The sequence below is a fragment of the Temnothorax curvispinosus genome, unplaced genomic scaffold (genome assembly GCF_003070985.1).
Source record: "Temnothorax curvispinosus isolate PA1 unplaced genomic scaffold, ASM307098v1 QBEX01013184.1, whole genome shotgun sequence".
NCBI classification, from domain to species: domain Eukaryota; kingdom Metazoa; phylum Arthropoda; class Insecta; order Hymenoptera; family Formicidae; genus Temnothorax; species Temnothorax curvispinosus.
Genome location: NW_020222964.1, coordinates 78531 through 88608, shown reverse-complemented (window position 1 = coordinate 88608; position 10078 = coordinate 78531). Strand labels below are relative to the sequence as shown.

At 46.5% G+C, this 10078-nt stretch overlaps 3 protein-coding genes across 4 annotated transcripts; 2 read left to right on the top strand and 1 right to left on the bottom strand.

The window, feature by feature from the left end:
• The first annotated feature begins 79 nt into the window (after nt 1–79).
• On the top strand, nt 80–2446 carry LOC112463415 (protein sly1 homolog). The gene has a single exon (XM_025029821.1). It carries the CDS (start codon nt 360–362, stop codon nt 2250–2252), a length of 1893 nt encoding a protein of 630 aa, XP_024885589.1. The 5' UTR covers nt 80–359; the 3' UTR covers nt 2253–2446.
• A 650-nt stretch (nt 2447–3096) lies between these two features.
• LOC112463419 (coiled-coil domain-containing protein 42 homolog) lies at nt 3097–4655 on the top strand. The gene is made up of 3 exons (XM_025029826.1): nt 3097–3455; nt 3590–3829; nt 4285–4655. Exons 1-3 carry the CDS (start codon nt 3099–3101, stop codon nt 4630–4632), a joined length of 945 nt encoding a protein of 314 aa, XP_024885594.1. The 5' UTR covers nt 3097–3098; the 3' UTR covers nt 4633–4655.
• Nucleotides 4656–4991: 336 nt separating this feature from the next.
• LOC112463418 (coiled-coil domain-containing protein 63) lies at nt 4992–9121 on the bottom strand. Of its 2 annotated transcripts, XM_025029824.1 has the most exons (7): nt 8706–9121; nt 8208–8601; nt 7261–7595; nt 6599–6822; nt 6123–6385; nt 5536–5825; nt 4992–5191 (listed from the first exon to the last, which is right to left on the bottom strand). In XM_025029824.1, exons 2-7 carry the CDS (start codon nt 8556–8558, stop codon nt 5011–5013), a joined length of 1644 nt encoding a protein of 547 aa, XP_024885592.1. In that variant the 5' UTR covers nt 8559–8601; nt 8706–9121; the 3' UTR covers nt 4992–5010. The 2 variants fall into 2 exon arrangements, with proteins under 2 accessions (XP_024885592.1, XP_024885591.1); XM_025029823.1 differs by having other exon boundaries at nt 5173–5825; nt 8208–8592.
• Between the last annotated feature and the right edge of the window lie 957 nt (nt 9122–10078).

Here is a 10078-nt window from a genome sequence, read left to right as displayed (position 1 = left end):
GTATTATCTAAAGTAAGTCAGATAAGTCACTGCTTTATCGGTAATGTATCGTCACGTAACGTATCAAACGAAAAACATCAAAACGTGACGTGTCCGTCTCTCCGTCATACGTATGGTTTGACAGCTCGGTGGGTGCACAAGACCGGACTAGATTGACAGACTTCTGAGAATTCCGCTCTATATGCGACACCAGGTGCGCGTTCGACGTCTCCCGGGGATCGCAGCGGTGGTCGCGTGTGTCACGTAACTTGACTGGCAGCCTCCGGCTGCCGACCGTGTACGAGTGTCGCCCGGGTGTCGCGGGCGCGCGCGCGAGGTTAGGTTCCTTGAAAAAAACGGGTGACCCGTCCCCGGTCACGATGAGCCTGCGCGACCGTCAGATAAACGCCCTGAAGCAGATGCTGAATCTGAATCAGCCCGAGCCGCGGCTCGAGGGCGCGGTGCCCACGTGGAAGATTCTCGTCTACGATCGCCTGGGCCAGGACATCATATCGCCGCTCATCTCCGTCAAGGAGCTGCGCGAGCTCGGCATCACGCTGCACATGCAGCTCCACTCGGACCGCGACTCCATCCCCGAGGTGCCGGCGATCTACTTCTGCGCGCCCACCGACGAGAACCTCGGCAGGATCGGCCAGGACCTGCAGAACGGCCTTTACGACGTCTACCACCTCAACTTCATCTCGCCGATCAGCCGGCAGAGGATGGAGGACCTGGCGGCCGCCGCCCTGCTCGGCGGCGTCGTCGCCAGCATCCACAAGGTGTTCGATCAGTACCTGAACTTCATCACCCTGGAGGACGATCTGTTCGTCCTGCGGCATCAGAACAGCGACGTGATATCCTACCACGCGATCAATCGCGGCGACGTCAAGGACAGCGAGATGGAGTCCGTGATGGACATCATCGTGGACTGCCTGTTCTCGGTGTTCGTCACTCTGGGCACCGTGCCGATCATAAGGTGTCCCAGGGGCAACGCCGCCGAGATGGTCGCCAAGATGATCGACAAGAAGCTGCGGGAGAACGTGTGGGACGCGAGGAACAACCTGTTCGAGGGCGAGGCGTCCGCTACCGGTCACTACAGTTTCCAGAGGCCTTTGCTCATCGTGCTGGACCGCAACGTCGACATGGCCACGCCGCTGCACCACACGTGGACGTACCAGGCGTTGGCGCACGACGTTCTCGAGATGACGTTGAACAGGCTCGTCGTGGAGGAGAGCGTGGGACGGTCACCCGCCGGTGGGACACGCTCCAAGACGCGCGCCTACGAGCTGGACAACCGGGACCGTTTCTGGTGCCAGCACAAGGGCAGCCCGTTCCCCCGAGTTGCAGAGGCCATACAGGAGGAGCTCGAGCAGTATCGCACCTTCGAGGAGGACGTGAAGAAGCTCAAGTCCTCCATGGGCATCGACAACGACAACGAGATGGCTTTGTCCATGGTGTCCAATAACACGGCCCGTCTGACCAGCGCCGTAAATTCTTTGCCGCAGCTCCTGGAGATGAAGCGGCTGATCGACATGCACACCTCAGTGGCCACCGGTATCCTGAACGCCATCAAGTCGAGACGGCTCGACACGTTCTTCGAGCTGGAGGAGAAAATTATGAGCAAGCAAACGCTCGACCGGAGCGTGTTTGAGACCATCGGCGACCCGGACTGCGGCACTGCCGAGGACAAGCTGCGTCTGGCTATTATTTATTTCATTTGCACGAACATGTCCGACGCGGAGTACGGCAAGCTCGAGGCGGCGCTCACCGCGGCCGGCTGCGACCTGAACCCGCTGATATACGTAAAGCGTTTGCGCAACTACACCAGGATAGCCGAGATCCAGAGCAGCTACGAGGGCGGCGGCACCAAGACGGTCAGCATGTTCTCCAAGCTGATGAATCAGGGCTCGTCGTTCGTCATGGAGGGCGTGAAGAATCTGGTGGTGAAGAAGCACAATCTGCCCGTCACCAAGATCGTGGACGAGCTGATGGAGTCCAAGCAGTCCTCGCGCACCGAGGACTACCTCTACCTGGACCCGAAGCAGCTCAAGCACAACGAGCAGATGCCGAAGAACCGGCCGACGTTCCAGGACGTGATAGTCTTCGTGGTCGGCGGCGGCAATTACATCGAGTACCAGAATCTGGTGGACTATGTGAAGCAACGAAGCGGTGCCGGGGTGAATAAACGAGTCATCTACGGCTCCACGACCTTCATCAACGCCAAGCAATTGCTCAGGCAACTTTCTCTGCTCGGCCAGGAAGCCCACTCGTGAACGGACGTGAATGCTTTTATCATCCTCGCCAACCGTATTGCGCGTTTCCCTCTTTCCGCCCCCCTTGCCCCTACTCCTCGTCGTTCTTTCATCCGCGCGATATTTAATAACTATGCATTTTTTTTAATGAGGTCATTGTTAGCTCTTGTATAAAGTGTACGATAAATGAATAAAACCCGGTTCGTTATTTTCAACGATGCCTCTCCCGTGCCTTCGACTTTCCCTACCCTCCCGCCGCGCGCCTGCCACGTGTTCCTCGTCTCTTTCTCGCGCCCGTGTGTGTGTGCGCGACTGCATTCAATTTGTTTGGTCGATCAGTCGTGCACAGCAGATACATATGCTTCCTTCTCTTTGTGACATATTTTTTTAAAGCGTATAAACTCACGTTGAGATACGTTCGTTGAAAATTAATTAAAAGGATATTTTGAAAAAGAAAAAGAAATGGCGCAAGATGAGTCGAGAAATCTTGTGCATAGAGCTGTTATCCCGATCAATTCGCAGAAAGCAGTTTCGGAGTACTTTATATCCAAGCAAGAGGAACGTCAGGCTATCAAGTAACGCAATTAGAAAACAATTATAAATGTTGTAACAAAGTATTCTTAATTGTTCTTAATATATGCCGAGGGATTATGCGTCAGAAAAATAAGAAATAATTAGAAGATAATTATGGGGAATGTAAAAATAGAGATGTACAAGATAAACGATCCATTGTAACACGCAACAATTGATTAAGAATACGAAACAGACAGTCTAATACAATAGAATTACGAACTTTCACGTTTTTGTTTTATTTTATAATAGGAAAATTAGATTTTTAATAAACTTTAAAATAAGATTTAATTTAATATGTTTCATGTTTCGTTATTTGTCACAATTATAAATTATATTTTTGTCACGTTAAAAAATAATGTTAGAAAATATCCGGAATGGGACAAGGCGAGGGTTTGCCCGGCGACAGATGTGATCAGGGCTCGTCGGGAGTTGACCCAGGTTGAAGAAATATTAAAGGAGAAACGAGCGGAACAAGAGATAAAACGTAAATACATGGACGAGCAATGGGAGGAGGCGAGAAAGCAGCAATTGCAGTTGCGGCAATCTTTTGTAAAGTTTAATACGCTCGTGAAGGAGAACGTCGAGAAGCGCGAGCGAGCCGAGCAGAAGATCAAAGAGGAGAACGAACGCCAAGAGAAATACAAGCAAGAAGTACGGAGTCGATATAGGGAATAAATGTTAGAAGCTCCGAGTTTCGCGATTTTAATTTTTAATCGATCAACTATTAAAAATATGAAAAAAAAAGATTTTTATATTGATCGTAACTGATATTACTTTTTTATTAGATCGAGGAATTGGAGCAGAAATTGCGCTACATGAGAGACGTGCGCGATAAAATGCAGCGATACGTAGGGGAATACAGGAAGTACCAAAATTACTTGGACAGGGTCGTGAACGAGACGAACGAGTTTCAGTCGATCAATGAAATTTTTAATCGCTACGAAACTTTAGTCGAGGCCAGACAAGCGTTGTCTGATCATCAAGACAGGAACCTTCAGATGCTAGAAGACAAAGGAACAGAAATAGTATTGTTTTAACAATCATCTAATATTTGTCATATCTCGAATTATCGTGATCCTATAAATTCTCCTTATCTTTTTTTGAATTATTTAATTTAATCGCCCCTTAAATATTGCAGTGATTGATGTGAATTAACACGCTTTGCAATTACAACTGCTTTATTGATGTTCATTCCGCAAACAACTAAAAGTACTTTCCTAAACTTTTTATTGAAATATCTTTATCTCTGTTTCTTTTTTATTTTATCGTGCTTTTTACCCGTGCTTAATTCGCATCTATCATTTTTTGATTTTCAATCGCGTTTTTAATAGTATAAAATTTTTTACGTGTTTAATAGCTCTTGGCTTTCAAATATTCGTTTCAAATAGTATTCTCCCTGCCCTCTTCCCTTCTCAATAAAAAAGAAAAAAAAAACAGATTGAAAACCCGCGAGTTATAGAGATAATTTTTTTACGTGCAGCATCACTTGACGGAAGTCAAAACGCAAGTATTAATGGGCCTGAATAATAAATTGGCGCAACTGCAAGCGAGATACGATCGGGCGAAAGCGCAGGAATTGAAATGGGAGACGATCGTATCGAAGATAAAGGAGACCGCCGCGACGAAAAACTTGGAGCTTACGCAAGTGAAGGCGTGCTGCTGGAACATCTATCAGCAGATTTGCAAGAGGAAAGAGATACCCGTCAAGGTGAGCAGCGAGGACGTCGAGCAACAGCTGATTCACATCAAGCGCACCATCCTTGAATTGAAGCGCATTATCAAGACCGTCAAGAAGAAGGTGCGGGAAGAGAAAGGCTTGCCGCAATAGAGCTATCTATCATCCCATTACCGCGTCCGATTGCGATTCTTCGGTGTCGTAAAGCCGGCGGATGAGTGACGACAAAGTAAATGAATGAAACACTCGGTAACAAAAAAGTCCAAGTTATACCACCTTCGTAAAAAGTGTAAATGATGTTTTTTTTAAATCTATATACATATATATCTCAAAATGGATTTAAGTAAAATAAATCATTATATAATTCAAAAAGTCGATACGCAGAGTTATTTTCTTTGTGACGTGATTGCGCGTTTGCGGCGATCTGGTGATTCCCTCGCGGGCTGAATCCTCGTAAGCTTCACACAAACGTTATTACGATGCAAAAGGTCACGTCGCAAATCCACGAAGAAAATACGTCGTTAATTCGCTTTATTGATAACGTCTTTGAATAATCTTCCTAGCCGCCGGTAAGTGACAGGCGGACACGTTGTGAAGCAGCTCCGTATAATCCTCCATGAGCCTTTGTCGCAGCTTCTGCATGGCTTCGGCACGTGTCAGCGGCACCTCCAAGCCCTCCGAGACGAACTGCATCTGCTCTTGCTCCACGCAGCTGCATATGTTAAAGTAATCAGATGAAGTTGACAGGCGGCCCGGATATCCTTGACGCGTTTTTAGCGCCGAAGTAGTCAATTAATAAAAAATCTTTTCACTGATATATTGATTAGATGTCTATCGATTATCGTGTACTATAAGTCAATTTCTAATCCCTTGTTTTGATAGGAGAAGAGCTGACCTATTTTAAGTATCGAACGGAAATTAGACTGTCACGTTCGAGATTAAATGCCTGAAATGTCAGAAAATTTCGAGGATACCCGTCGATAGACCGGAAGGATGTGGGCTCAAGGATACGGAATAAAGGAACATGATAGGGTAACAAAGCGGGGGGGAGCTCACAGAACACAGGGTTGGGTGGGTACGATGCGATTGAGTACGGGAACTTTCAGCCTGGGCTTCCTCTCTTCGTCCAGCCGCAGCTGCGGCACTTTGCCCTCCTTGTCCACCCAGTAAACCTTGTGGAACATCTCGGTGATACGTTTCTCGATAATGCCCAAATAGAGCATGACGTTGCTCATGGTAACGTGGGTGTTGTCGCCCAGCAATTCTAAAATCGGCGAGTTGTCGCAACGTATCGCCTTGAAGAGGCCGTCGATCCCCCGCAGCAGCTTATCCATCACATCGTTGCACTGGAATGAAACATGAGTAATTATTCGTTGCATATTCGGGCTGCTGCGGTTTGCCGAGTCGCCATGCGGATATCGAAACCATAAATTCGTTTTATTAAGATCAAGGACGATACCCGAGAATGACGAGATAATCCTTGAAAGGCGCGCGACATTGATTTGCCAATGAAAATTTCAACAGTGACATCTTATTATCAATCGACGTAAATATTTTACGTTTTAAATAATGTTTTCAAGTTTCGAGAAAGTAATCGCAAAGTTTTCAACGTAAAATTTCGGACAGTCTTTTCTTTTATTAACCTCGGCGAGATCCTCCTCGGCAGCATCCGCTAGCGTTGTCTGTTCGTCCAGTTCCTTGGCGATCTTATCCAAGGTCTCGGCCTGCTGCTGGTCGCGATGCACATTCAGGGCACGTGCCTCGTCGATGGCCGCCGTCAGCTGTTCCATTCTCGCCTGAAGACTTTCCAGTTCGTCGTTCAATTCATTCACGTAGCTGAAGAGCGCGAAATTCTCCTCCTCTTGCTTGATGAAGTGCGCGGTGAGCTTGTCGATTTCTTGCTCACCTGTTTATTTACGATTGCGTTAATCGGAGCCGAGATTTTTAATTTAATAGCGTAAACCATCGGATATATAGTTTGAATATCAAATAAGCGTTAAAATACGTCTACATCTAAAACTGGAGCAAGCTTAAGTATGCCGTGAGAAAATCTGAGAACACAAAGAGAATGCGTTTTAGCATGCCCGATTATTCTAAACAAAAGCCCGGTTTACGGTACCGGTGAATTGTCTGATCGTCTGCAAGATTTGCGTGAAGGCCGCTATCTTGTTTTGCTTCTCCTCCCGCTTGGCCTGCCTCTCGGCTTCCCGCTTCGCGTTCAGATCGACCATCTCGCGGAACTGTCCCTTCACGCCAAGGAACTCCTGCAGCTTCATCTCGTTGTCCAGAGTTCTCTTCAATTCACACATCTCCGACGTGTGGTTCTTCAGGTCCCTTATACCCCTGCGAACAGAGACGCCCTTTCGTCAGTTTACGGATTGGAATTTTCCTCTCTGCTCGGCAGAAAATTACGCAAATTCGCACCGCGGCCGAATAAATCAAGGACTCGTTACGGCATCGTACGGAAAGCGAGCGGCGGAAATTTCACGCGCCATTGGCTCTCCGCCGTTGCTCCCCCGAGTTTCTAATTCAAAGACAACGAAGACATCGCGCATTCATTCCAGACCGAACGTGAGTGGATCTCTTTCGCGTGTAGTCAACAAAACCATCTAGATTATGGGGACAACGATCTGAAGAAGATTTCCACTTTCGCGAGTGAATCGTCGATCGGCAACATCCGATGTCGCGTAAATCGCCGATATTTTACGCTCGCGCAGATCGCATTTCACAGTACGGCACCGATTCAACGGCGCGGAAAATCCGCGTCGCAACTCCTTATACCTCTCGCGAAGCGCCTGGATCTTGTTGAGCTCCTCGTCCCGCTGATTGAACGTGACCGTCGCCTGCTCGATCAGGTCGTTGATGATCTGCTTGCCCGTGTTCAATTGGCCGATCAGCTTGTTCCACACCTGCATGAACTGCGACCGTTCCTTCAGCTGGGTCTCGATCTCGGCGCGCAGCCTCGCGTTCTCCGCTATCACCAGGTTGAACCTTTTCGTCGCCACCTCCACCCGGTTCTCCAGCATGAGTATCGTCTTGGTGTGCTGCGCCGCTATCTCCCGCGACTGCACGTCGGTGCGCACTTTCATCTTCATGCTCGTGACATCCTTCGAAAGCTGCAACAGCATTCTTACGTGTCGTAAACGTGATGTCGCGAGGATGAAAGTGATATTTCTCCTCATCTATGTGTACGCTTAAAGAAGACGACGCGATCTCTCGCCGCGACAAGTCGCGACGCTTTCGTTCATTATCGATCACTACGGTCGCGATATAACATGTTTGTGGTCTCGCATCAGATGCTCCGTCCTATTTTTCTTACATCTACGAATCGGTATTTCGGTCAAGCGATTAATTTTGTTAATTTTTATTCGTAGTGTCAAATTAATAATTATACTCGATTTGGATCATTTTTATTCCTATATTCACTACTGCTCCTACTCAATCGTTAATTTAATTAAAATCATGGAGTTGAAACTATTACTGTTTTGTTAAAATAAGAAATTTCGCCACACATGGTAGTTAAAAATAACAAAAGGTCATTTAACTCAAGATATTAGTTTAAATTTCATCTCTTAATATTTAACAGTGAAGGATATAGATTACTTGGCTTTGCTGAAATAGTTAATTAGTTACGTGTCTACATCTACAAACAGATATATAATCATATTATTCGCGCGTTATTTGCTTATACAGATCCACATAGACATGACATTGGCAATACCAGCAACCTTGCCGATCTGCTCGTCGAGCTCGGCTATCTGTCGCTTCTCGTTCTCTATCAGCTCGATATAATTGGCGCGCTTCGTCAACAGACACCTCAGCTTCCCGTCCATCTCCACGTCCTTACGCGCGAACGCTTTCGATCGCGCGGTCTTAATCGCCAGCACGAGCTCGGCCTTTTCGTATTCCAGCCGATCGATCGCGTTCTGCTGATTGCGGAGCTGCAGCCTCGCGTCTTCCGCGCACGCCGCCCGATCGTTCTCCATTATCCTGTACTGCCTCTTCAGCCTCGAGAGCTCGGCCTCCGCCATCGTCTCCAGCTCCAGCTCGTCCTGAACCGGTTGCTGTTTGTACGCCATCTCGGAGTCTCCGTCTCCGGCGCAACCTTATCCCCTGACAATTCTAGAATTTATTAATAATCGCTGATGCAATTCGCAGGAATCATCTTGCATTCGTGATCGAGAGAGCATCCCGGAGATTATTATTATTTATTTCGCGTTACCTACTTTTTCTTCACGACAAATTTATAGAAGATAGACAGAAGAAAAGGAGAGAAAGCCGTCAGTTTCCCGGAAGACGTCGGTCTTCGCGATCGGCGACGTCGGTCACGAAGATCCATGCAGGGGCGGCTCGCACTCCAGTCGCGATCCCCGACGATGACATTGGACGCCGACATTTGAGAGAGACATCTGCCACCCCGCGCAGCCGAGGCAGCTGTGTGTAAGTAAGGCCGTATAACGTAAAATGTGAGGCGTGTTATAACTGCTATAGACGCTTCTGTTGCTACTTCCGGTTGCTAAGCAATAGGCCCAGCGACGTAACGCTCATCGAACGTTTGGGCGGCTACGGAAATTCATTTCCCCACAGGTAGAGTCGCATATACGAGTGTTTTTAACATATTTTCGGCACGCAACACGGTTAAGTTAGACTAAGTTAGAAGACATTCTGTAATTTCAAAGTACCAAACATATATTAATTAAAATTACAAATTTTTTGACAAATTCGGGACAAAAATTTAAAACGTGTCAATTAATCATCAAGCTGTCTGCTGCTAAAATTGAAAACTGAATTAATGTGACGTACTACGAAATTATCGGCGAGCGTTTGTCCCGCCTTTTTTATACAGTTTTTTTGTACAATGTGAATTAATTTAAAATCATATGGCACGCGGCAAAGATTTTAATGATCAATTAAGTTTGACCTCGCGATATCCAGGCGAAGATCTATCGCAGCGCGATAATCGGAAGTATATCTACAAATTGCTCAATTTAATACGAGTCTATCGATCGCTATAAGATAATCCGAGCGATGCGTTTATCCGTTTGTAAATAAAATCGAAGAGCAAGTACAGATAATGAACGAGGAGGCGTTCCTCCGCAATCTAGCGCGCGGAACTCGATTTGCCTTTCTCGTTAATGTTAGTCCTTTCCCACAAGTAACTACATAAAAAATTCAGTGGAACATCAGGCAGTAGGTATACGGACTTTTATGTTCTCGTAATTAAGAAACGCGTCGGATATTGGATGTTACGCGACGACGAGCAATTTATACGAAATTGCGTCCTATTTCTCAAACATTTACCCTATTTTGGTGTCTTTTACCTCTTCAAGAAATAAACGTTCGCCAGGTATTTCCTAACGATCGATAAGCGGCGGAAAAATAATTAATATGTTGATCGGCGACTCCGCGAATCCGTTCTTCTCGCAATATTAAATATTAAAGGATGAAATTTAAACCAATACCTTGAGTTAGATAACAATTTGTTACTTTTAACTACCATGTGTGTCGAAATTAATTATTTTAACATAAAACAGTATGTTAACTTTATTAGTTTAGTTACATCAACATTGTTTCAGTTGAATTAATGACGTATTGAGTA

Excerpts from the sequence above, each read along its gene's own strand:
- LOC112463419 (XM_025029826.1), top strand. The coding sequence starts at position 3,099 with ATGTTTCATGTTTCGTTATTTGTCACAATTATAAATTATATTTTTGTC. Across the intron at positions 3,456-3,589 it reads AAGAGAAATACAAGCAAGAA|ATCGAGGAATTGGAGCAGAA; the intron begins GTACGGAGTCGA and ends CTTTTTTATTAG. Across the intron at positions 3,830-4,284 it reads AAGACAAAGGAACAGAAATA|CATCACTTGACGGAAGTCAA; the intron begins GTATTGTTTTAA and ends TTTTACGTGCAG.
- LOC112463415 (XM_025029821.1), top strand. The coding sequence starts at position 360 with ATGAGCCTGCGCGACCGTCAGATAAACGCCCTGAAGCAGATGCTGAAT.
- LOC112463418 (XM_025029824.1), bottom strand. The coding sequence starts at position 8,558 with ATGGCGTACAAACAGCAACCGGTTCAGGACGAGCTGGAGCTGGAGACG. Across the intron at positions 7,596-8,207 it reads TCGACGAGCAGATCGGCAAG|CTTTCGAAGGATGTCACGAG; the intron begins GTTGCTGGTATT and ends ATGCTGTTGCAG. Across the intron at positions 5,192-5,535 it reads CCCACCCAACCCTGTGTTCT|CTGCGTGGAGCAAGAGCAGA; the intron begins GTGAGCTCCCCC and ends TAACATATGCAG.